Source organism: Lissotriton vulgaris, chromosome 3_1, assembly GCF_964263255.1.
Source record: "Lissotriton vulgaris chromosome 3_1, aLisVul1.2, whole genome shotgun sequence".
NCBI lineage: Eukaryota > Metazoa > Chordata > Amphibia > Caudata > Salamandridae > Lissotriton > Lissotriton vulgaris.
In genome coordinates this window covers 81,699,309-81,726,934 of record NC_141689.1, presented here as the reverse complement: position 1 = coordinate 81,726,934, position 27,626 = coordinate 81,699,309, and the positions used below count along the sequence as shown (strand labels likewise).

The 27,626-nt window shown below is 47.7% G+C and overlaps 1 protein-coding gene across 1 annotated transcript in view; it reads left to right on the top strand.

Annotated features, from left to right (window-relative positions):
* Nucleotides 1-27,626, top strand: part of DYSF (dysferlin) — a 1,070,125-nt gene that overhangs the window by 958,380 nt on the left and 84,119 nt on the right. The window contains exons 47-51 of the mRNA XM_086960107.1: nt 1,677-1,832; nt 5,546-5,637; nt 6,424-6,594; nt 7,402-7,544; nt 20,293-20,432. Of these exons, the coding sequence (XP_086816233.1) occupies nt 1,677-1,832; nt 5,546-5,637; nt 6,424-6,594; nt 7,402-7,544; nt 20,293-20,432 (702 nt within the window). The remainder of the gene's footprint in view (nt 1-1,676; nt 1,833-5,545; nt 5,638-6,423; nt 6,595-7,401; nt 7,545-20,292; nt 20,433-27,626) is intronic.

Below are 27,626 nucleotides of genomic sequence, written 5' to 3'. Positions count from 1 at the left end.
GACACTGTTCGTACAAGTAGTCACCCGTGTGAGAAGGCTGGATTAAAAGTCATGGGCGTCGAGCAGAAGAGAGTTCATGATCAATACATTCATCCATGGCTTATAGAAACTATGGGCCAGATGTAGGTCGCCCAATAGCGGTTGGTAACGGCTGAAATGACCGAATTTCGCCCGTTTCCGACCGGTATTGGGTTTTTGAGATGTAGGTGGCATTTCATAAGGATTCAGTATTTTACTGAATCGGTAATTTAAGGATTCAGTAAAATACCGAATTCTTAACATACCGATTCGGTAAATTACTGAATCCAGGATGTAGGAAGCACTCAAGATAGTGCATTCCTCAGTTAAGGATTCGTTATTTACCACCAACTAGAAGTTGGTGGTAAATAATGAAAACCTTTGAAAAAACATTTTTTTTGCTTTTCCAACAGTGCCATGTTGCAGACATACATGCCCTTAGGGCATGTATGTCTGCAACATGTGCACCCATGCACAGTTGAGGGGTGCAACAGGTTGTCAAAGTGACACCCTGCCACCCTTCAATGTTTCCCCCAATTACCGAATCAGTATTTACAGATGCGGTAATTGACATTCATTCCTTCCTATGGGCCTCCAGGCCCATAGGAATGAATGGCAATTACCGATTCGGTAATTGTTTAGGAAAAATTACCTACATCCCATTTGCCTGTTCTTAAATACCGAATCAGTATGATTCGGTATTTAAGAATCTGTAATCTGGGATTACCTACACCTGGCCCTAAGTGCCTGATTCACAAAAGGTCTTTGCACTCGTGCAACAACAGGATAAACTGTTGAGTTCACACATAGGTCCTGGTTCGCAAAGGGTCTCCGCACTCGTGGTATAGACCCCGCAGCTGTGGGGAGTCTTGGCACTCGGCGGAATCTCCAAAATGAGGATTCTCTTTATGAGATTCCTCCCGGAGTGCAGATATGATATATAGATATATCTTTGATCAAATCACAGATTTAGGAAATCCAGAGATGGGCGATGAAGCTGCCGTATTTATGTCCAATGTGATTCTATTTCAGGCGGATATATAGGTGGTTCTCAATGGAGAAACTCTGTAGCATCTGGAAGGCCCTCATGTTTTGGTAACCCCTATAATCTGAAGTAAACACGTAGTAGAGCTATAAGACATTGTGCACTAAAGAAATGCTACTGCACTGGAAGTGCATTAGTTGCTGTCTACAAGATATGTTCTGAAAAGAATAGGATTTAAAAATATAGGGTGATCATTAAATGATGCCCATCTCCTTAAGATAGATCCATGTTTCATGATATTTTCGGACAAATGTAACTAAGTTTCCACTGACCAAAGATACTTTAAACCCAGCAAGATACTAATCTGTTGGGGGCGTTGTAGCTTTTAAAGAGGCAAAGTGTTACACTGACAAGGACTCTTCCAGCTCATTCTTGAACTAAGGGCTAAACTAAGAGGTAACTCCCTCGTCTCTCCTTCAGTCCTCTGACCCACATTATGAATTGTTCTCTATCGCTTTCCGTTGTTTCATATATATATCTCCAGTATGTAAGATCCAAAACATACATCCATATAAAGTTCTTTAGTATATATGAATACGATTTGAATCATTGTGCAATGAAATAGTTTCTGGCAGAAAGGGATGATTGTTACTTTCTCAAAACATGTTTGCAGGGAAATTTCAAGATGTATGCGCTCCCAGATGACCCAACAGTGCCCATGCCTCCGCGCCAGTTCCACCAGCTTCCGACGCGGGGACCCCAGGAGTGCCTTGTACGGATCTACGTTGTCCGCGCCTTTGGTTTGCAGCCAAAGGATCCGAATGGAAAGGTAAAGAAAATAGGATAAGTGTTGTGAGCATGCAAGAAGAAGTGAATGGAAGAAAGTTTGAACAACCATCTTAAGGTCAGTCAATTAAACAATCACTGGGGCTAATATTTACTGATCACCACATGCGAAATGCACAGCATGAGGATCTGGCCTCCAGGAAGAAATAGAATTGTTAAGTGACTGCAGATTAACTTGTTAAACCCAGTTAGGGTTTCTTTCTCGAGTTGTAATGTTTTGTTGGAGTTTTCTAACAAGTTTTGTAGTGAGCTAGGTACCACTGTTTCATATTCAGTAATCATTCCTGTTTCACCTTCTATGTGGTCAATAAGTTTGGACTCTTCTGACATTTTTGTATGCTGGAATTCTGTGGTTGTTTCAAGCAAAATTTAGGCCACGAACAATGAGTAAAATAATAAAAAACAGATTTCAGTAACACTGTTTAGATTTTGCAAATGTTGCATCATCAGGTGGGTTGAAATACGCACCCGTGGAAAGCGCTGAATGCTTAGTGGTGATAAAAAGAATTCCAGAATGGATAACATGTTTGGACCATTGTAGGGTCCTGAGTCTATCGAATTAGAAACACTGCAATTAGAAACACAGTGATTCATTATAACATTGGGGGAGGGGTCCTTATGCGTAAGACACATGACTGTACATGGTCTATGGGGAGTGAGGCAGTCCCAGTACACTCAATGAAAGATAGGTAAGTGGATTACCTATTTGCAATTTTGTTACAAGAGAAGACTTGTGTCAAGAAAGAGAGACGTGAGGGGCAGCAGAAGCAGGGTTGGCTGAGGGGATACTACAGCATATTGAGGTGAGCTTTGAGGATGCACCTAAGCTCTGTGCTTGAGGTGTTGGATGCCAGTTCATTGGGAGAGCGCTCCAGTGAGTGGGCAATAGGAGAACTCGGATGGACGGTAGATTGGCTTTAGAATGAACAGGGGGTTCGCTTTGGATGAGTGCAATGAGCATTATGGACATACCTAGGACTTGCTTGGAAGTTATCAGAGACAGGTTGAGTAATGTAATGTAATTTGTACTTGTAAAGCGCACTAATACCCCAACTGGGGTGTCCTGGCGCTGTAACGCATACCACTGTGGAACCCTTCCTGGCTTTTTCCTGTGAAATGTCCACTGCTGGACACCCCCAAGGTGAAGCCAGGAATCCCAGCAATGTTGGGGCCATTGTGGAGATTAAGCAAGCTATTGCCCAGAGTTGCAGAGTGGGACCCATGATTAGAATAGGCACCGAGGCGAGAATTATCAGGTCCGAGGAAATTGAGCCCAAGACCTGCATCAGGGTCTGCCGCTCTAACCATTGAGCCACACTTGTGCGTGAAGCCCCAAGCCCCAATGTGCCCAGTTGGCACAGTGTCCTCCGTTCACCAGTTAGCAAGCGAGCTCTGTATTGGAAAAGAAAAGTGAGTGTAAGCCCTTGGAAGCTATGCTGACAGTGCAAAGACTTACCAAATGAGTGTGGAAAGAAAGCAGTGGATGAAGGTTTGAGATTAGAGAGGGAAGTGATGAGGATTTTAAAGAATGTTTCTAATGAAAGGACGGAAGCAAAGACAGTGGCCAAGGGGTTGAACTTTGATTGGTGCGTGGAGGCGATAGAATAGCCACTAGACGGGGTCTTGGAGAAATTATTCAGGAGGCCAACTTTCACTAAGTTAACATTTAAATTTGGTCAGTAATGGCCTCTTTGTAGCAGTACTCAAGAGTATGGGACTTCCTGCACTTCTTTAAGGGAGTGCACAAAGGTTGTATGTTCTTACAACGCATTCCGTTGCAACGCATGCCTTTACCACGCATGCGTTACAACGGCATGGTATTTCAACGCATAACCTTTTCCTCGAATTCTTCCGTGGTGACGTCGTACGTCGTTAAGAGGAAGCGGAAGTTTCTTTCAGTTTCCTCTTAAACAACGCTGATTGCCTGCACATCCCGACGTGACTTCAGGTGAGATTTTCTTTTGTGGGGGGGAGACCCCCCAAGCCCGCTTTTTTTAATTTTAACCTTTACCACATATGCCTTTACTACATACCTCGTAGTAAAGGTATGCGTGGTAAAGGCTTTTGTGGTAACCACGCATGCGTTGTAATGCATGCATGGTTAAGGTATTTGTGGAAACGGTCGCGTTGTAGTGGTCGTTTCCATTGCACAAAGGTGTCATCAGAGAGTGGATTTGGCTGTAACCGGGCTGGCCTGTGAGTTACTAAGAGTGGAGATACGGAGATGATTGAAAGCCAACTACACGCATTATGAAAACGTTGTAGGAGGCAGAGAGGAGAAAGGGGGCAGTTCATGGTGGATCTGCTCAATGTAGAAAAGGGGTGAGTTGGACAACACTTTTATTTGATAAAAGAATTTCTAGTTCTTGGGGCATTGGGGACAAGCAAAGGGTAGGTGAATAATACCGTCATCTGAATTTGGACATAGTCAGAAGGTGAAGGTTTTTTCCAGAGCAAGTGAGGTTGAGATATGAATACAGCATGATGATTTACACTGTTAATTAGAAGGGATATTATAAGCAATGGAAAGGGAATGGTCCCAGATAAGTTGGGTGACAAGAATTATTTTGAAATTGCATGTATGCCTTTCAAATGCGACTGTGCCGCTTACCTTTCTAGAGGAAAGTGCTTAATTTGATGTGGTGGTTTCCGGTGCTGGCACTGGTACTTAATTGTCAACACCGGCGCTTGTGACAGTCTGACACAAGGGGGCGTTGTCTGGCTAATTTAGAGATGACCACAGCAACAGTTAATTATTAATTTAATATACATTAAAAATGACTATTACCTGCCGCCCAAACCATTCTTATAGCTTTGGGGGCCTGAAATTGTCTGAATTTTCATACTTGTAAGGGTGTGATGGTTAGTATTTGTGTTATTACTATCATTGGCAGCGCTGGCAGGGGCAAGCTGCAGTAGCAATTATTTTAACACTGGCAAAGATGACCCTTCAGTGGTTGGAATCTTTTGGCGAATTTACTGTGAAACTAAAAGATTGTGTTTTAATATTGGCTTCATTTCTGAGAGCTCCAAGGCAGATATTGGTGTCTCAACGGTGGATTCTTATTCGATGTTTGCAGGGCTTTTCTCTGTACCATATATCAGTGGGCATGCGCTTTCATTTTTCTTGATGCCTCCATATTGCCTCCAGGCACTGCTTAGCCACGCTTGAGAATGATGGGGTCTCCCCTTGGATGATTTGCTACAGTTAATGTTGCAGACCAGACCGTTGTGCTCTACACCGCGAAGTCAAACAGCCCATGGGTGTGGGATGGAAAAATGATCCAAGTAAATAATGTAATGCACACCTTCACCCAGAAGGGCTGAATAACAGATGCATATTGTTACCCAACTCAATGGTACTCATTTTATTGACCTGCGAAGGAAGAAAGGCTGAGTGGACCCACCAGGATTTGAACCTGTGACCATGACGTCAAACACAGGCCTCTGCAGGAGACGCATTAGTCCACTGAGCCACCAGACCCAGCATTGGGACTATTTTGATGCAATTTCTTCCACAGTACTAGTGGCGCGGTAAATGCAAAATGTGTGGTAACTCCTTTCACCATTTTTGAGGGATTGCGAATCACTTCTGTGTTGTCCTCATCATTTGGTTGAGACCGAATGGAGCGGACACAACTGGTCTGAATGAAATAAAAAACATCACTTACCTGTCTTTTCTTTATCTTCTTTTAGTGCGATCCATATGTAAAAATATCAATAGGGAAAAAATCGATTGTTGATCAAGACAATTACATCCCGTGCACACTGGAGCCAGTCTTTGGGAAGTAAGTTGGGATTTTTATTTCGTTTCAATGTTCACCCACTCAAAGTTTCACAACAGGGTAATGTGTGAAGAAAGAAACAGTCGTATCACACACCTCCAAGGTGGGCTTCAGATAATGTAAAGCACAAGCTAGCTAGTCAACAAAAAGGTTGCCATTTCAACAGGATGTGCGTGTGTGTAATTTACGCATGGTGCACGTGTATAATGCACATCAAATTCTTCATGAGATTAAACACGAGGGTGTATTTGGAGTGTCACATTATGGGCCAGGGAAATGCAATTGAAATGAGCTAACCTTCAGCATAGCAGTCAGCATGGACCATTCAGAAACATCTAGGAATGCACCTCTTTAGTATTTAGGTTGTTTGTAGGGTCACTTATGAGAGGTGTCGCTACCACAGTCTTTAATTTACTCTAATAAAAGTAATATCATACCTATTCAAGACTCTCCAGGCATTAGAAGGCATTGGGGAAGTCAGTAATCCATTCTGAAACTAGAGAAGACACTTCGGGCCTGAATTAGATCTTGGAGGACGGGTTACTCCATCGCAACGATGACGGATATCCTGTACGCCGAAATATAAATCCCATAGGATATAATGGATTTTATATTTCGGCGGACGGGATATCCTTCAAGATCTAAATGAGGCTCCCAGCAATTTGGAGGGTTGCTAAAAGGACCACTGCATGCAAGGGCTTCTTTGTTGGATGGATGTTAATGCCGCCACCAATCCTCCAACGTGAAGCACTGGTGGGGAGGCTGATAATGTTCTTCCCTTCCGTGCAGGATGTTCGAGTTGACCTGCACTCTCCCGATGGACAAGGACCTGAAGATCGCTCTCTATGACTATGACCTCTTGTCCAAGGATGAAAAGATCGGGGAGACGGTAATAGACCTGGAGAACCGGTTCTTGTCTAAGTACTTGGCACGATGTGGCCTCCCAGAAACCTACTGCATGTGAGTATATCAGGCCAATTAATTCACTGCAAATGTCGTTCCATTAAAACACGAGTGGCTTCTCAACTGTGAGTTGAAGTTAGGATGGTTGACCAGCACATAGGCTTCCATTGAGAAGAACCGCAGAGTTACACGAAAGCCACAGGTTCCTTCTTCGACGCTTCAGGCTATTCCACACGGCTGGTGGTGATGCGAGTTAAATTGTTCTCACCAGATCTTTAGGTACATTGAATAAAGAACTTTACTTTTCTGTGATAGCATAATGCATTTTGGGTGTTAGTTGTAGTCTTGTTTTGCTTCCATTGAATGAATTATATTAGTACACTTGAAATCGAGGATTCGCGGGTGAAACGTTCAGGACTGGAGACAGTGTCCACAGTAGTGACCTTGTTTAAGGTGGTCACCCTGGTTGCCAGCAGTGGCGGCTCACATAGGGTGTGCTGCGGGGCAGGGGGGCGGGGGAGGGGTAGGGTGGGGGTGTAGTAAACTCGGACATACGATGGAACGGAGGAAAGTAATGATCACATTCCTCCGTTCCGTCGTATGTCCGAGTTTTTACCCCCCCACCCTGCCCCTTCCCCTCCCCACCGCTACGCAGCACGCCCTCTGCGAGCAGCCCCTGGTTGCCTTGGACTGCTGAGATCACAAATCGACCTGGCACATAGTTGAATGCTAGGGTGGTTCTCAGCAGGTCCTAGTTGGTTTCAAAAGAAGAACTAATCAGCTAATATTGTTATGCTAAGCAATGATGCAGGGCCACGGTACAATTCTGAAGTCTTTTTTCTCTGTTTGTTTTTGACTCCTTAGTTCTGGACCCAATCAGTGGCGAGACCAGCTCCGGCCATCTCAGCTCCTGCACATGTTCTGTCAGCAGAGAAAATGCAAAGCTCCCATGTACAAGGAGGACAAGATAGTATTCAGAGGGCACGAGTATTCCCTCTCACAGTTTGGTAAAGCACTATCTGTGCATTATATGAATCCATTGGGGTTTCATCGGAGCTCAAGGAAAATTATGGATTTTGTCTTGATTTTAATCGATTTAATTCCAGAGAATGCAGTGCACAGGCCGAAATATAGATGTCCAAAGAGTCCGGTGCCACTTCCAATTTTAGAGATGCGAGTCATAAACCTTTCTTTAATAAATGCAAGAAATAATATGAAAGAAATAGCATATATCTCATCTAAGGCCCCTTTCAGCTTTGGGATAGGCCAAATGGGTCTGGTGCCGCGGCAGAATAGTCTTTTAAAGAATCATCCACTACCCATCCACATGTGTTACCCAAGTCACAGAACCGATCACAGGAATATGCAAAAGTATCCAGTGATGTCACAGGATATCCACCTACTCAGGGAACCTGGAACACAGAGTCATGCCTTGGGTCTTGGGAATGTTTTTTACACAGTGGAGAAGTGTGGCTCACTGGTTAGAGGCGGCAGACCCGAGTGCAGAGAACTGCCCGGGACCAGGGTTCGATTCCCGACGCGGCAGGGTCTTGGACCAGGATCAGCGGACTGATAATTCTCGCATCGGTGCCTACTCCGACCAGGGAGCACACTCGGCAACTCTGGGCATTAGCTTGCCTCATCTCCACAACGGCCCCACACAAACGCCGGGGATGCCTGGTTTCACCTTGGAGACCCCCAGGAGGGACTCTCTCACAGGGAAAGCCAGGACGGGTTCCCCAGCGGTCTATAGCGCTACGAGGCCTCCGGGTAGCAGTGCGCTTTACAAGACACAACAATTTACTCTCATCCACCGCTCTATGGTACTGTCTGTCTATCCATCACTATTTGGAAAGCGACATTCACGCCCAGTTTCAATATGATGTATTGTTTGTATCCATAGCTGAACCCTGGGCTGGTTAAGTTAGACAAATGGGTTTTGAAATGCAACCTAACCTTGCCTTGAACACAGTGATTGTTTGAGCAGTGGCATAACAGCCCGCACAATCACTGCGCTCCAGGGCGCCCCCTATGGCACTATGCACGGGCGGTGGGCCCCTGGCCTGAGAGCTCCTGACTGGATCCGGGGGTGGGTGGGGCACCCTCCATTTACTTTGCAGGGGGTCCCTCTCAAGTTTCGCTACTCCACTGGATTAGAGTTACGAACATGGCCGCCAGTCAGTCTTGCGCGGGCTTGCATTACGACATGTTTATTTACTGCCGTGCATGCTCTAGTTGCTAGTGGAAGTAAGTGAAGAGCCAAAGGGCCATGCACTGAGTAAACGCCTAGGGACACCTTAATCTTCCCATAAATGACATGCATAGGCTCATCGCATTCGTCAGAGGAAAATACCAACCATTAATTTATGTTTCAAAATCCTTTCGTGATGAGAGCTGGCACTTGAGTGTGTTTATTTTGTGCAATCCTCTGTTGTTTTACCTATGTTTACACAGTCATTAATGAATGATTAGGCAGCTTTGAAATGCATTGCATTTGATTTCCAGTAATTGCAGCTTTATCTTTATACTTCAAGTCAATCCATAAGGATTCATATATTGCTGCTTATCACCCGATAGGATATCCGGGTACTTGCAGGCCCCAGAAGGCTCATTTGGAAAGCCAGGTCTTCAGGGCCCTTCTTTTTTTGAAAACCTTTATTGACATTTAAACCAAATACAAATATGGGCCTACAACCCCGGGGGCCGGCCGCTAAGCAGTTAGATTAACAGAGAGCAATTTTAATCACATGCAGCACCTCGGGGAGCAGAATCTCCATGCTAGCGTACTCTTGGCCACTGAACAGCACAATTAGGAAAACAGGATATAAAAGGTTTTCATTTTATAATATAAGATGGGAGGATCAGGTGCCGAACAATTTCCTAGCAGCGAAGATGACAGGCAGAATAGTAGACGTATCGATAATAAACAGAAAGCTATTAAAACAATGGCGCTGAAACAAGAGGTCAGGATGTGAAGGAATATTACGGTCAATTCGCGCCTGCAGTTACCTGCCCAAAGACCCAAAAAACACCACGAAAATTGAGGCACAGATGAAAAAAGCAGGGATTGATACCAAAGGAAACCCACTGCACTGACCCAGAAAAGAAAAAGACAAAGAAAGATAAGAGAAGAGAAAAAAGGCCATAGAAACAAAAATAAAAACGAAAGATCCCCTTCCCCAACCCCCCACCCTGCACCCCTGCAGATGACTACGGCCCCCCCCAGCAGTGTGCCTGTCGCCCGAGAACCAAACCCGAAATATAGAAGAAGAAGAGGAAAAGGAGAAAGAAAGGAAACCCCACCTAACGGGGAAGTGGAGGAGGGCGATAGTCTATGCGCTCCCGGTCTCTCCCCCCCGCCCTATCAAAGGGGCCCCCCTAAGCTGACACAAGTAAAGTTGTCCACCATACAAAAATGATGAAGCAGTCCCGTTACCAATAGATCCATCGTAAACGATTCAACCCACAATCTCAGCCTTGGCCCCGTCTAACAAAGTTGACGTGTCCCTCGGAAAAGAGAAGCCACATCCCCGGAAAGTCAAAGTTCACACAGGAGCAGCCGGAGCTTGAGTCAGCAATTAGGAGAGGAATAGCAGGTCCCAACGCACACAGCTTGCACCAACAATGTCCCTCCCCGTCCCCGAAGCCAAGCATCGTTCCATCCGCCATATTGGGAGACCGATTGGGGAGGGGGTGCGACTCGTTCCGACACAGATCAAAGTGTGGGCCAACAGTGTCCAGGCTGGGGGAAGCAGTGAAATGCTCCGATAACTGTAGGACCAATGTTTCCGAGAACTTAAGAGAGTCACCAATCTCAGCACACACGATGAAGTCTGTTTCTTCGGGGGCAGGCACAGCTTCCAGCACCGGGTCCAAACACACCAGTGGGGCTTCCAACAGGGGGCAAGTCGGCTGCCGGGTCTCAAGGAGCAAGTCAGGGCTCGTTCCCGGTCCTATGATTCCATCTGTTGCCAACAGCCAATGATTGACCTGGGCCCTCACCATCGCGTGAAGCGCCGCAACTTCCGCCATTACCCTCCGCAAGGAAGGGCCACACTGAGTCCGCTCCGCCGGGTTCCATTCCGCCGCAGGCATAACGATCCCCACGGAGAGGCTCTCTCTCCGGGGCAGGATACACCGGAGCAGAAACAGGCCGTGAGGGACGGGTCAGCAACATGCAGCAACGCGCGGCGGGACCCCTACCCCGGGGCACCAGCGGTGCTTGTGCCGGGCCTCCGGGCCGGGGCCCCCGTGAAGCAGCACCGCGCACCACCCGTCGCCTCACCTCAGGTACAGCACCAGTCAGCAGATGGTGGCAAAGTAGTTCAGAGAAATTTTCGAAAGTTCCAGGGACCGGACCCAACCACCCTCGGCAGTCCGTTGTTGTTCACTTTGGACCCGGGTAGACCAGAAATCGAGACCCCGGCTTCCAGTCTGAGTTAGGGCTCAAAACATTTTCGATGTTACTTCACACCAGAACATCAGAAAAATTCCGCGATCACACCATCGGGATGCAGACTGGTTCACCCACACGAATCTGGGGCAGGAGATCAGGATATTCGACAGGATAAGCGAGCGGAGGACAGGGGTCAGCGGAGCCGGGAGACTATGCGGCCATCTTGGTTGGTGTCGTAGCTCCTCCCTCCTTCAGGGCCCTTCTTAATTCAAGAAGTGAGGTGATGGTCCAGAGGAGCGTAGGGAGGCTGCTCCAGGTCTTTGCAGGGATGTGGGAGAAGTAGCGTCCTTCACTTCTGCTTCGGTGGATGCGGGGAGTGTGGGCAAGAGCTGGGAAGGTGGAGTGTAGTCTTCTACATTGTTGGTGGGTTCCTTGGTTGTGTAGAGCCTTGTATGTGTGGGTGAGCTGTTTGAATTGGTATTTCTTCTATATGGGGAGCTAGTGGAGTTGTCTGCGGTGGGGTGCGATGTGGGTTCATCGGAGGCGGTTGAGAAAGAGAATGGGTGCGGGGTTCTGTGTGGTTTGGAGTCTCTGTAGGAGGTCTGAGGCGATTCCTGCATAGAGAGCATTGCCATAGTCCAATCGGCTGGTGATAAGGGCTTGTGTCGCCATGCATCTTGTGTTCAGGGATAGCCACTTGAAACCCTTCCGTAGCATGAGTTGGGTGGGGAAGAAGGAGGAGGAGACGGCATGGACATGTGATTTCATGGTCAGCTTGTTGTTCATCATGCTTCAGAGGATTCTGGTGTGGTCAGCGGGTATGGGTGTGGGTCCGAGGCTGAGGGCCACCAGTAGTCATTCCAGGGGTGGCTATGGTTGTTGAAGATCAGTACATCCGTCTTGTCCATGTTCACGTTAAGGCAGTTGTTCATCATCCAGTCCGTGACAGGTGTCATGCATCTGTGGATGCTGGTCCTGGTTGTGATAGGGTCATCGGTAAGGGAGAGGATGAGATGCGTGTTGCCATGTAGGACACTATGTTGTAACTATGATATTTGGTGATGTTGGCTAGTGGGGTCAAGTGTTGGTTTAAGAGCGTAGGGCTGAGGGACACCGCTTACGATGCTCTCGGGTTTGAATGTGAAAGGTGGTAAGTGGGACCTCCGTGTCCTTCCGGTGAGGAAAGAGCTGATTCATCTGAGTGCGTCCCCTTGAATGCCGATGTGGTTGAGTCTTTCGATCAGCATGTGGTGGGATACAATGTTGAAGGCTGCTGAGAGGCCGAGGAGGATCAGAGCGCTGCTGTTTCTTCTCAGTCGAGGAGCATTCATATGCCCTTGGTGCCTCGATCTGGGTGGTCTCGGTGATGTGATTGCTGCGACAGCCGGATTGGGAGGCGTCAAGTATCTGGTTCTGCTCCAGGTGTCTTGTGAGTTGCCTGTTGATACTCTTTTCCAGCACCTTGGCTGGAAATGGGAGCAAATAAAAAGAAATGCAGGTCATTGCTGATTTCCCACATTTTTATTAGATTGACATGAAAAATACTGCCTTACAAGGGGTCGACTCCATATACGTGTTAATCCTTCCAAGAGGGAGAGAGGCACAGCGCTGCCAATGCTGTTTGGGCTATTAGAGAGAAAAGCAGTAAATAAAGTGCTCAGACTGGAGTTTCCTCTCTCTCATTAAGAAAACAAGCTGCCTATTTTAGGTTATGCTCCTTTGCTTAGAAGAACTCTCAGCCACAGCAAATAATAACAACCATTGGCACAGTCAACAAGACTAAATCAGTGTTGGCACCTCTCGCTTGTCTGCCTCTCCCACAATTCTTTGACTTTGCCATTCAAATCTCTGACTCCTTATTCAGTTGTATACTTCTCAGTTACATCTGTAGATCTGTGGCCTTTCAAATGAGGTACACAATTTTCTTTACATCTACATTAAATTAACCCTGACAAACCTGCCTTGCTGTTTGGATTGCCCGTGGACTCCTTGCATCTCCACCAACGCCTCGCGGAACCCGCTGCGCGGGTCCCACTTCGCAGAGGGGCGCTCTCCTTTGTGGGCTGTTAGCTGCTTCTGGGGTAAAACAGGGGCTGAGGGCTGCGAGCAAGAGGGCTGGGACTACATTTCCCAGGAGTCCCAGTAACCCCGCCCGTTCCACCTGGGCTGCTCTCCCTCCCCGCCCCCAACGACCGGGTGATCAAATACCGGCCTGCCCTGCACTTCGTGGGACACCCTGACAAACCTGCCTTGCTGTTTGGATTGCCCGTGGACTCCTTGCATCTCCACCAACGCCACGCGGAACCCGCTGCGCGGGTCCCGCTTCGCAGAGGGGTGCTCTCCTTTGTGGGCTGTTAGCTGCTGCTGGGGTAAAACAGGGGCTGAGGGCTGCGAGCAAGAGGGCTGGGACTACATTTCCCAGGAGTCCCAGTAACCCCGCCCGTTCCACCTGGGCTGCTCTCCCTCCCCGCCCCGCCCCCAACGACCGGGTGATCAAATACCGGCCTGCCCTGCACTTCGTGGGACACCCTGACAAACCTGCCTTGCTGTTTGGATTGCCCGTGGACTCCTTGCATCTCCACCAACGCCTCGCGGAACCCACTGCGCGGGTCCCGCTTCGCAGAGGGGCGCTCTCCTTTGTGGGCTGTTAGCTGCTGCTGGGGTAAAACAGGGGCTGAGGGCTGCGAGCAAGAGGGCTGGGACTACATTTCCCAGGAGTCCCAGTAACCCCGCCCGTTCCACCTGGGCTGCTCTCCCTCCCCGCCCCGCCCCCGACAACCCGTCCATCACCATAACAGCCATAAAATAACGTGTGAATACCGCTGCGCGGGAGCGCGCGGGAGCTCGCCGGGAGAAGCCCGGGACAAGGGCGGGCCCTCTAAGGCCCTCGTAGGCCAGAGGAGGCCGGGCTGGGCCACCTCCCTAACATCTGCTGCCCAGTGGCCCCTGACCTGCTTCGTCGGATATGACGACAGAGGAGGATACCCCTGGAAAAAAAGGTAGATTACGCAATGGGTCATTGGAGAACTATTTTCAGAAGAAGAGTGAGGGCGAAAAGGACTCTATTCTAGCAGAGCGTAGGGCAGAGCGCCGTCGCTCTGTTGAGAGCATGAAGCATAGACCCCTCACGGATAGCTCCTTGCTTGTTATGACCCGGGAAGGAGGTTCAGTAGACTTGAGTGAGGACAATGCTAGCCTAGAAGGCGTCCCACTATTGTTCCGTGATTTTGTATCCACACCTTGTCTGCCTGTGGATAATATCACAATAGTTTCTCCTACCCCTAGTCCCAGTCGCATTAGGGCCACACCTAAACCTAGGAAACAGAAACTTAAGCCTCTACCCGCGGCTCAGATTCATCGCCCACCACCTAGTAAAAAAAGGAGAAAACTTAGGGAGGCCCCAGGTAAAGCAAAAACCCGCATACTGAGTTTGGTAAAAGGGCAAAAACCCCCATTTCAATTGAGATTACCCCAGCAGAGGTTCGGGATTCTACACCAGCAGTAGTACCATCATTGATTTGTACTTTACCTGAAGTAGCCATGCAGGTGGTGGCTTCTGACAGTAATATTAGAGATACAGCAGCTGATACTTTACCTCCCCCCACATTGATAGGAAACTTGGAGTTTTTGTTGAGATCTCTCCTTGTACCAATCAATGAGTCTATCAAAAAGGTGGAAATCAGACTTACCATATTGGAAGCAGCTATAACTAGTATGGCCACTCTGTCAAAAACCCAGGGGAGTGGAGGGGTACATCCTACACCCCCGATAAGGCCCCCCCCTACCTCTGTCCAAAAGAACCCACCTGCCCCAGCTCAGTCGGCCAAGCAAACTATTCAGCCCCAGGGTAGAGCTGACCTTCCCTCCGAAAACCCACTGCCTCCTAAACATGTAAAGACACCAGTAGTTGAATCGGGTGGCGCCTCAAATAAATCTATTCCCAAGGTCCCGGCAAGCAACAACCAGGATGTACAAGGGGAAACTAGTAATAATAGAATACCACGCAAAAAGGTGCCACAAGTGGAGATTCCCCCTGAAGCAGTGCCCTTTGTGGTGGTCCTAACAGGGGTCCCTCAGCTAGCAGAAAATAAGAAGGAGGGATATGTTGACCTTAAGAATAAAATTATTCATTGGTTAAGGACGTATAGGCCGATAGCGCCTAACATAGATGGAGATATAGTCCATGTTAGACGGATTAACTGGCTGGGGAGTAGAACTAAAAATATGGAGGGGGATCTAGTGGTGGTCAATTTTAGAGACCCTCGGGCCGTTGATTATATCCTAAATTGGCCACCAGGAAACGGGGGAACTTGCATCATTCCTCGGGCCCTAACATACTTCTATCCTAGGCCAGAGGACACTCCATTTAGATATCCAAATAAACCTCATTCTTATAGACCACCCCTTACTTTGCCCTACAATAACAATTATACCCATTTTGGGCAACACTTTTCCTTGGTACCTGAACAGATCTCTGCCTGGTCTACTGTCCCTTATAGACATACGATGAACCATGGCACCAGGATGAATCATTTGAGGCCTTTTACCCCACTGGACACTTACAATCGGTTTTCCCAGCTTTCTGGGCTGGAAGATTGCGATTGAAGTTCAGCGCCTGGGGGGGAGGCAAGTGAACTTCTGGGTGGGGGGGCCCCAACAAGACCATGTGGTAGCATAGGTATAGGGGAAGGTAGTTCTTTTCCAGCTCAAACTGTTAGTATTAATAACATTACAGAGGTTCCTTCCTTTGACGGGCCTATGACTAGCATGGTTGGTTGCCTCGTAACACCTATTCACCCGGCACAGGAGGGGGGGAGATGTAAGACCAGGCGGGTAATAAATTTCCTTTCTTGGAACATTGCGGGGCTAAAAAGGAAGTTAGACATTCCAGAGTGGCATACGTTCATTGAGGGGTTCGATGTTTGCCTATTTCAGGAAACTTGGAGCCTATCACCATTACACAAATCAGGGTATACAACCCATTTTCTGTCAGCAGTAAGTAAGGGAAAGGGTAGACCAGCGGGAGGTCTCATGGTCTGGATTAAAGTAGAACTGGATTGGGTGGTCACACTCCACAATTTGGAGTGTAATGATATACTCCATCTCTCCTCCAGAGGAAAGTTAGAGGGTAGTAGGCTTGACATTTTCAATGTCTATGCTAGAGGGACACCTGGTGACTCTACCTCTCTGACTTTAACAGCCCTGGACTGCGCCTTAGCTAATTGCCCTTCAACAGCAAAAATTATTGTGGGGCGTGATTTTAATTGCACGTTTGAACCCCTCCTCGGAGATGACCCCTTGGGCATTGAAGAGGAGGATTCAAAATGGTCCATCCCAAGTTTATCCTTGCCCCCCATTAGGAGGTGGTCGGCTAGGGCTATTCAAATCAATACATTCACCAGGGTTCACAAGTTAAGAGCCCTCAATGGCAGGACTATATCCGACCAGGCAGGGGCATTGACCTTTAATAGGCTTACTGGGCCATCCCGAATCGACTATATCCTAATGGATATTAATTTTTGGGCAGAGCTTATTGACATGGAAGTCCTCCCAAGCCAGGATAGCGATCACAATCCCTTGTGCTGCAAGTTTTATTGGGGCACCCTTAAAGATAGGAGGATGAATGTCACCTTAAAAACATCTAAAGAGATTATCCCCTATAATAACAACCGTAGATTAAAATGGGATAAGGCTAAACTCAAGGAGGAAGATTTAGGGGCGATAAAATTATTGGTTGAGGGCTTGTCTTCTGATCTGGAAGATTGGGTGGGTGAAAATCAGACCAGCAGGGTCCCATACCCCTCCCTTGACTCAGCCTATAAAGCTACAATTGATCATGTTGGCAAATTTTTCATCTCGAAAGGGAAAAGCAATAGGGATACTGTCAATCCCCCCTCTTCTAATAAACCTTGGTATACAGTCCTGTGTAAGGGCAAAAGGAAAAATCTGACAAAAGCCCTGATTTCTGGGGATCCTTTGCTGGTTAGAGCGGCCAGGAAGGAATACCTAAATGTATTATTATTGGCCAAGCGGGAGTGGGAGGAACAGCATTGGCAGGACTTATCCAATGCTGTAAGTAGTAGGAACCCGAACCTTTTCTGGGACCTGATCAATAGAACTAGGCAGAGGAAATCGCAACTATTGGCTGCACATATAACCAGCCAGCAATGGTTTGATCATTTCTCATCCCTTTATGGAGGTAATGAGGAAACAACTAGCCCTGGGGCAGATAGTTTGAGAGATGGAGTTTTCTCTGGGGTGGACGATCCTCCATTTACGACCATGGAAGTAGTGATGGCGATCAGGCACCTAACCCCAAAGAAAGCAGCTGGACTGGACGGGATTCCTGGAGACCTGTTGATAGCGGAGCCGCAGGCTTGGGCTAAATTAATCGCTACTATAATGAATTTGATCACCAGGGGTCACCAGGTGCCAGACTCCTGGAAAGGGGCAGAGGTAGTAACCGTGTTCAAGAAGGGGGTAAGAGACGACCCTGCGAACTACAGACCTATTAGTCTGATAGACATAATTCAGAAAGTGGTCGGCAGGGTCATCATCTCAAGAGTAGGAGATTGGATGGAGGAGGCCAGTATTCTCTCTCACCTACAGGCGGGGTTCAGAAGAAAGGTAGGCACGATGGACCAGGTCTTTCGTTTTTTTGTTATCTATTGGAAGGCAGTTACCATCAAGAAAGGCAGTTTGTATAGGGCCTTCATAGATCTCAAGACGGCTTTTGACCTGGTCCCCCGGGCAAAATTATGGGAGATTCTAGGAGAGATGGGTTTCCCAAGTGGTCTCCTGAACCTTATCGTAAAGCTCCACGTGGGGAATTACGCGAAGGTTAGATGGGGACCCCAGGGACAATTGACAGAGAGGATCCCTGTGCGGAGAGGAGTACGTCAGGGATGTGTTATGGCTCCGACCCTCTTCTCCCTATTCGTGAATGGAGTGGTGGACCATCTGAAGGGGGAGGAGACGGATGCCCCATCCCTGGCGGGGGAAAGAATCCCCACTTTACTCTTCGCCGATGACACCATATTAATCTCCAAATCCCCAGTGGGTCTACAAAAACTCTTGAACCGGTTTAGCTCCTTCTGTACCGCCCGAGGCTTAACCATCAATACCTCAAAAACTAAATTGATGGCACTCTCCCCCTCTAAAAGATTCAAAAATAATTTCCTGCTTAATGGTGTCCCTTTGGAGCTGGTTGAGTCTTTTGACTACCTTGGTGTCCGGATAAACAGCCGAATGACCTGGAAGGATCACTTGGCCAAAATGTTACTCAGTCATCAAAGAGTATCGGGGGTGATTCTGAGGGAAGTCCGTGAATCATGTAGTAAACCTGTCTCCCCGGCCATGGCCATATACGAGGGTCAGATTCTCCCAGCTGCATTATATGGCTCTGAACTTTGGGGGTTCGAAAATGTATCAGATCTATCGACAGCGGAAAATAATTTTCTAAGGAAGGTGGTGGCTCTTCCTGCTTCCACCCCACTAATTCCCCTGAGATTAGATCTGGGCAGAAGCGCATTTAAGGACTTGGTAAGGCTACGCCCGTTGCTCTTTTGGACCCGTTTAAGAAGAACGGAAGAGCTTGCAAAATATGCTGAGGGGCTGGACGATCTTCTTTTACTGGACACGGGAAAAAAATTGGATGGTTGAATAAATTGAAAGACTTGGTTCTTAAGTTAGGGCTAAGAGATGCTTGGGAGTCACAATCGCCACCACCAAAGGATGTGATCAAAAAGTTATACTGGGACTGGGTTCAGAGTAATGTGTTGAGGGCCACGGATGGGGGCTCACTCACGGACCAATTTTTGTTATTTAAATGTGTGAGGAAATTGGAACCCTTCCTCGACCTGATAACTAAACCCTTTGATCGCGCACTATACCTAAAACTGCGATATGGGACGCTTCCGGTGCATGACTTTATGGTGAGGTGGTCAAACTCTGGTGCCCCCCTGCGTTCATGCCCTGGCTGTGTAGCACCAACAGAGTCTGTGGCCCATCTATTTTTTGCCTGCCCAGCTTATAAAGGTGCGCGGAAATTTTGGCTGAAACCTGTCTGCAGGGAACTGGGGTTGAGGTGCCATAGACAGGCTCTTCATGTACTCTCCACGGACTCATCATCTTCCTTTATGATTTGTGGGGTAGCAAAGTTCTTGGGAAGTGCATGGATGACGCGATCCCGCTTACTGAAACTGCAGTCGGGGGCCCAACGGTCTGATGCCATATCTGCTGGTAGCAAATTGGTGATTGTGTTGCACCTTATTCTTTTACTGTATTTTAATATTTTATTGTGTATTGGAAATGTATTTTATATGTATTCTTTTATGGTGATCAAGTTGCCGAATAAAGATATTCAATAACTATAACATTAAATTAAAGAAATACATTTCCTGATCTGCTTGGACATTAGCACATCACATTCTTACTGTAGAGGCTTTCACTGCAGTCATTACTAAGAAACTGATTTCACAGCATCCAACAGCTCCAAATGCTCGATATAGCCATGTACAGACAATACAGATTTGATTCCATCGAACTATAGGTTTTGCACTCTCCCTCTTTTCATGATTTTAGCATTGAGAACCCTCCTTTAGGACAAAGCCGGAATCACGCTGTGCCTTCACAGCGCCGGCAACAGAATTAAAGCATCTTCAGCATGCAATCGTTCTGCACACAACTTGTTACAACGACTTGCTTTAGGGGGGCGCAATGGTAGAGTGGTGGTGGAATTAAAGTCCAACACATTTCCTACTGTTGCACATACTGAAGTTAGAATAGCAAACTAAACTATTTGAATCTCCAGCGCCCTCCTAAGGCGAGTCGTTAAAACTACTTGTGTGCAACATGATTGCGTGATAAAGACGCATTCATTCTGCTTCCAGTGCTGTGAAGGACGCATTCATTCAAATGACGGAGTTCCTAAGGCATTCGTGAAAAACGCATGTGGAATTCCATCATATTTTCGTTACCATTAACATGCCATGCTTTACACAGAAGGGTTGGCGTGGAAATTCAGCTCTCTATATTCAAGATCATCCATTCATCCATCATTCATCCATCCAGCCAATCACCCATGTATCCATCCAACCATTCATCCATCCAACCATTCATCCATCCATCCATCCATCCATCTATCCATCCATCTATCCATCCATCCATCCATCCATCCATCCATCCATCCATCCATCCATCCATCCATCCATCCATCCATTCATCCATCCATTCTTCCCTATAAATAAATACGTAGGAGATTGGAGACAGGAGGATAGTGAATGACTGCATCAAGGTTTTTCAAAGCACGATCAATTGGTGATATTCTCATACTTCAATTTATGTATTTTTCATGGCAGAGGGACACAAACCGGCCAATCCACATTTGGGCTCCAAATTTGAGCGCCTGGCTTTGTACACCCTCCGAAAGCAAGAGGTGGTACCGGAACACGTGGAGACAAGGCCTCTGTACAGCCCGCTGCAGCCAGAAATTGAACAGGTAAGAAAGGGATCTGAAAAACCGAATCTAATCTGAATCTAATCCTTAATATAAAAAAGCACTCCAAGCAGAGGTTTTTATCCACAACGATCAAATAGGTCCCAGTCTTCAAGGACTCTTGCCTCTGCTGCCAAAACTGAATGAAGACTTTTCCCTGCAAGTCAGTGCCAGAGAGTTCTCCAAGCTCCAGGGCTGGATGGAGAACCTCGAGCCAGGGGTGTAACGTAAAATGATAACGCTATCCTATGCACATGCTGCCCTTATCATTACTTCTAGTTCAATATGTACTTTGTAATACAGTTACAGGTTTAAGATAGACAGTAAGATCAGCTCTGTTCCAATAATTGTAGTCGTTTTGTGTTCTTATTGTTCTTTAATTTGATAGATTGCCCAGCCAACACGTTTCGTCGTGGGTGATATCCCATTCGACTTCTTCAGGGCTGTCTAGCAAGTGGTAGAATTCAATCTCGTTCTCCCTGCCGGTTCTACTTCCATCCCTGCTGCCCGTCAATCACATCTCCGTCTATGCTGTACTGTAGTTTACCCATGCTGTGGTTGTATCTATCAATTGGCCCTTGTGTGCTCTGTATACCGCTCCACAGTGTTCTTTTACTATATACCCTTCCTCTTTCCGGCCACAGGTGGGTGCCCCGTTCAGGTATCTGAGCGAGAATGCTTCAGTCCTCAGCCGCTCCATGCGTGTCCTGGACGACCCGACAGTAACGTAAAATGATAGTGGCCCTCAGCTGAATGTGGGAAGTGGCCACTAAGAGCCCCATATCTCACAGGCCTTGGACTCAATCGGGGCACTCTGATGGGTGGACCCACTTTGCGAAAAAAGGGTCCTGCTTTACGCCCCTCCCAAGAGCAGCCCTGAAAATTGTGGCATACCAGCCCCACTTTGCAACGAACAATGTTAGCGAGCAAGTCAGACCCTCTGTTGAGGAAATGAAGGATGGGTATCCCTCATAAGCAATTTTTGCTTTAAAAAAGGGGTCCAAACAATGTAGACCCGATTCACAAAGCTATTCAGAGGTGTACGTCTGGCTTACGAGTACAAGTAGCTGTTTTTACAAGTGCCAAACCGCTCTGCAATTCTCAGAAGTCTTAAAAGGATTTACTCATGCAAAGATTGTGACGTGAGTAAATCTACTCCTATTAGCAGGGTTGGGCACCCCCAAGCATGAGGATCCGAGAAGTTGTTGCACAACCATTCTCTTACCAAATCTCAACCTGGATGTGAGCGGAGACTCTTCAGAAAAACTGATGTAAGTCCCTGTCCTGTGTAGGAAGGGGAGTGGGACACTCTCAGAATTGGGGGGAGTGAGGGAAAGGGGTTCTCCAGGGGAAAAGAGTTTTTCCCTGCAGAAGAAAAAAGATAGAAAAAAATGCAAGTGCCTTTGTACTTGCTCTGTATTCTTCATGCGAGAATATACATTTGTATATTTATGGATGTGAAATTAAATTGACCCAAAAAAAAGCAATCCAGAATGATGCAACTGGCAGAGGCATCTAGAGTTAACCTCATCACTGCGGCACAAATTCTGCCGCAGTGCTGAACATTCCAATCGCGGGTGTGGTCATGACGTCTCCCAACCGTCATCAGCACACGCCCACCATGACTCATGATGACCGGGAGCCGTCATGAGCATCGTAGAGGTTAACATTTGTGAATTCCAAAAAAGGAGCAAATATTACTGCAAGCGCAAGAGGGAGAGCTAAGAGAGTACATTTCTGACTTTATCATGAATCGAGCCCTCCGTGCTTTTTTTAGGGCAAGGCTCAGTATCGAGAAACAGTTGCATGACGGAACCCCGCAGGCATTTACCCCACATGCCTTAGCAACGCAGTCAGTACCCCACGAGCAATGTTGCCACGCGTTACTTTTAAGCTTTCAAGTCATCTGGACTTTTAAATAGTATAAATTACAATTCCAACTCCAGTCTACGCAACAGTAGGGAAGGTGTTGGACTCACAAATCCAACACCAGTCCAACAACGCGCCCCCTACGGCAAGTCATTGTCACGACTTGCATGCTAAAGTTACGAGTGGTAACGTCGCATGCGGGGTACCAACCTCGTTGTAAAGGCTGGTGTTTGTAAAGACTGTGGGGTAAGTGATGTTTCCCCCCTAGAAACCTTAGGGTTCAGCAGCTGCAGACCTGTGAGCCACATTGTGGGGAAACTCCAGGAAGTGTCCTGCCCCTCCTTGACCAGTGTGCGGATCTTCACACTAGTAAAGTTCAACTAGCTTCGTACTAGCTCGGAAGCGCTGAAAACTCTGCAGCAATGAACTTTCCCTCTCTGAACTCCTTGCAAAGCTCTGTTGTCAAACATCCCTCGCATAATGAAGGCAGAAAGCCTTATTATGCAGATTGCTCTGCGAAACATCAAAAAGAGAGGAAATATTCACTTGATAATTTGATGTGGTTCTCAAAACCGCAGACCGTTCACGGGCCAGTGAGACGCACTGCTCCTGATCCGCCTCTGCAGACACTGCTCAGTCTTTTTACGTAACTGAATTGTTTCGGAGTCATTTGTGTGATTTATTTTCCGGTTCTGGTTGTGTTTAAAAACATGATAGAGCACGCGATGATCTGCAGAGAATTCTGTTTGTTTTAAATGGGCTAAAGCAAACTAGTGGCTTTTTTTCATTGTAGCCCACTGCAGAGGGCTATACTGGTTGTTAAAGGCCCTTAATCTGAGTTATAGGCTGAGCCATAGGCATGGGCCTTCAAGATGGATGGAGGCTTTAGCAAGCATTATAGCCCGATGCCGAAGGGCAATAATATTATAGCGCTCCACCCACTGCAGATAGAATGTTCAAAATTATTAAGGGAGGAACAGAAAGACAAAAGAGGGCTGCTGGAGCAGAAGGCCTGTAACAGCTACTATTGACCCTAAGTCTCTTCATTGGAGAGCTCAACATTCCAGTGTTCTAATATAGCCTTAAAGCTCGCTGCTGAGATCTATGCTGTTTGTTAAAGGCCTTGAACCCAGTTATAGGCCCGAGCTGCAAGCAAGGGCCTATAACGATGGAGAGGGCATTTAACAACCGGCATAGCTATGGGCAGTGATATCTAATAGCTATAAAGCCATTAGAGCATTACACCTGCTCAGGGTAGGATGTTCTAAATTAATAAGGGAGAATCAGAAAGACAAAAGAGGGCAGCTAGAGCAGATGGTCTTTACCAGCTATTAATGACCCGAAGTCTCTTTAGTGGAGCGCTCAGCATTCCAATGTTCTAATTCCGTATTATAACGTGCTGGTAAGGGTATGTTGTGCTTTTAAAAACCTTTATCTGATTTATAGTCCCAAGCTGGAACTGTGGGCTACAATGAGGGAGAGGGCCTTTAATGGCTGCTGCAGCCCGATAGAGAAGGGCGGTAATACAAGTAGAACATTCTACCAAGAGAAGGTATAATGCTCTAAATCAAACAGGGAGAGACGGAGGCGAGTATTGGAATTTTGGAGCGGTAGGTCTGAGGTGGCCATTTTAGAAACTCTACCACTCTATTGTTGTCACACAAAAATTATTGCAACATTAGGTTATTGGAACAAAGAAACATATACAACTACCCCTGAGAATTCAACTACTAGCACATGAACGGAAAGTTAACTTAAAGCAAGTCTGCCGCTGCTCACTCATTTTCGGAAAGTGAAGAAGAATAAATAGTTGAAGTAATTTTCTAGCGTGGCCGCTTTATAAAAAGGTGGCGCATTGATGCCAAGCAATGTATATATGTAAAATGTGAAGCTTTAGGGGGGCGAGATTCACCGGCCATTTGTGGGAGTGGTAAGCAGTTTCTGCATCCGCGGGGGTCTGCAAGGTGCAGCGAGTGATCTGGCACCACCTGGAAGCCATCTCAGCAACAGCCCCCTCTACTGGCACATCCTGAGCCCTACCAAAAAAATGTTTGCATCCCAATAGCAAATGGTTTCCCATTCATCCCAACTAAGTTCTGGGTGGAGAGCCCCTCCACCCTTTTCATCTCTGGAGCTCAGAGGCCTAACTCGGGCCCAAGGACATCATTTAGGGGTCGCCAGCGGTCGCAGCTGCGACCCCTGACTTGCCTCCTGCCACCCCTGCACTGTCACTGCGACCTCCAGACTTCGGAGGACAGTAGCTAACTTGGAAAAGAATCATTTGTTGTTTCAAGTGGTGTGGATGGTCTACGTGCCTCCTGCTTCCCTGAGCTTGGGAGAGAGTAAGAAAGGAATACAAGGGAGAGAAGGAGAGAGAAAAAAGATAGAAGGTAAAGGTAAAGCTATGAGGTGAAGTAAGGATAAAATATTGAAAGGGAGAAGACACTGCAGAGAAATGAGAGCCATTGCCCAGAGTCACACGGTGCTGGGCTAACCTGCCACCGGGGATCGAACCGTGAACCACGTGGTCCAGACTCAGGTACCCTGGCCGCTGCGCCACACCTCTTCCAGAGAAGGATGAGAGATCAAGGAGGATGTATGTTTGAGAGACAAAGAGCGATGAAAGAGACACCAATAATAATGCGACATAGACAATGGAAAAAGGACAGCTAAGGGAGTAATAGAGAGGAGGAAGAAAGGTGAAATAGAGTAGAAAAAGAGACAGCACAGATGAGAGAGGGGAAAACATGTATGATAAGGAGATCGGTCAGAAAGACATAGTTAAGAATGACAGGAGGGGTGAACAAGTCAATAAGAGTCAACAACAGCTGAGAAAGACATGAGGATAATAGACAAGTTAGACAGATTATAAACAGCTGAGGGGAGGGTGACAGCATCTCAAGAGTCATTTGACGTCACTTCCTGTGATGAAATTGGGGTCAAAATTTGTGGCATTTTGGTGAATCTATGCCATGTCAGGCACCTGCAGAATCTGGGATAAAGCCGCTTTTGTTTAACTTTAGAACCAAGTTATTGGAGTCACAAAATAACCAGAAAAGAATCCTAAAATCCCAAGGAAGTCTACGGGCCCAATTCACAGAACTAACTTAAGACAAAATCCTAAACTTACTACTTGTGGTATTCACAGAAGTTAGGATTTTATCTTAAGTTTGTCTTAAGACAGACTTAAGACAGACTTACGACAGACTTAAGACAAAATCCTAACTTAAGTCTGTCTTAAGACAAACTTAAGACAAAATCCTAACATCTGTGAATACCAAAAGTAGTAAGTTTAGGATTTTGTCTTAAGTTAGTTCTGTGAATCGGGCCCTGTATTTGGAAGCCCTGAATGTGTCATCTGGATCTCCTAGGCTGCGGGGTTTGACTGCTGTACCCCCAGTGCACCCCAAGGATTTCCGTATAAAAAGTATGGGGGTCTCCGGAGCTATTCATGGTTCTGGCTGGCAAGGGATAACTCACTCCTTCAGGCTCATTTTGGAGCTATAGGCTTCAAACTTTTATTATGCTTTCTCAATTTAACCATACTATAGTGCTAAGGGATTTATCAAAGTGTTATTCCAATGACAACTTACAACCCTGACAGGGCATTCATACTCACTGAATAAGGGATCATTTAATGTATCATTGTTGGAAAACGAGGCAGCATCTGTGAGGCCTGCACAAATAACACGACACATTTGTCCTTCACTGGGAACCAAACACCCTAGGGCAGTGCCTGACTCTCAGAGGGTAGCGTTGCGGAGCAGTCTGAGGCTTACTCAAGGGAGGTGGTGTGGGCTAGTAATCGCCATTTGCAGGTGTGCAAAAATAACACTCAATAATTGATTGTCCAGTCTGTACTTTGCTTTATAAAAGTAAGAGTACATTTATTAAACACACACACTACTCAATACTATACACCAATTTACAAATATACATAAGCTGTTGGAATTACTTTGTGACTTTGCATAACATCTCCACCCCTCCCGCAGGGGGGGGGTGGGGTCTAGTACCACCACTCCCACGTATGCACATCATCTTGCCCCCAATGCAGTGAATTGGTCTTAACCTGGAGCGAGGGCCCTGCGCACTGTCACCAACCCAGAGGCGACCCCCCACCATAACCTCAACAAGCATTAAACAGGCTACATCTGCCTTGTTGGCACATGACCCTGACTGAGCATCCCCTACTGACCATACAGTATGCACCTCTTCATCTTAAGGGCTAACAGTCTGGGGTCTTCACCTAAGCGCAGCAGCAAGAATACATGTTTACGCTCACTTTGGAATGACAGTACTCAGCACATTTGGATATCATTAGAATGCATTGCAATTACAGCCCCTAAAGGTGTCACAGATAAAATCACTGGTTTAAGTTAAGGGTCCGCGGTGCTTTGGTTGGGGGGCTCCCACCCGGGCCCCTGGCTCCTCCTTCTCTACTCTGGGGGCCCCGGTCCCACCCAGGACCCCCGCAGGCTTTACATTTTGGAGGGCAGTCCTGGGAGCCCACCCCTGGCTGCCCCCGGCGGCTCCCCGCTCAGCCCGCACCCTTGTGTGCGACCGCGGTAGCCGGCCCTTCATGTCTCTTCTGCCCGCTCCGGCGGCAGACACGGAGACCAGCGCGGCTCCCACTGGCCTCGGGGGAGTGCAGCGGCACTCCCCCTCCTTCTTCCTGACATCGGGGCCTGAGGATTGGGTCCCGGGCCCCGGACTCATTCGGGGGGGGGGGGGGCGCGACGGCACTCCCCCGCACCCAGGTGCCTCGGGGCCCGGGGATGGAGTCCCGGGTCCCTCCTCTCCTCTTCTTGGCGGGGGGCGCGACGGCGCTCTCCGCCCCTGCCTCCTCACACGGGGCCCGGAGTTGGGCTCCTGGGTCCCTCTTCCCGCACCATTTCAGGGGGAGCGCAACTGCGCTCCTCAGCGCAGGTTTTGGCGGGGGCCAGGGTGGGCTCCTGGCACCCCGCTGGGGCATCTTCACGGGGTGCGGGACGGCGCACCCCAGCTTTACTTCTTTGCGGGGGTAGCCCCCGGGACCTGACCCACCCGGGGGCATGATTGCGACCGGCGGCGGAGCCCCGCGCGCTTCGGCGTCGGTCCAAGGCAGGGTCAAAGGTCGCCTACCTTCTTGGGGGCATATCTCGGCCCCCTGGAGTCCGATTTGCCCCATTTTCGCGTCTTCTCGCTCCTGGTGGCGTCCCCCAGCCAGTGGGAGCACTCTCCTTCGTCCTCTGGGTCTCCAAGAGGGTGCATTCTGCAGGGAGCGGTTTTCACGTGCTCCTTGCGCCTCTCTTCTCCCTGCGCCTCGGCCTCCTCTTCTGCGCCACGATC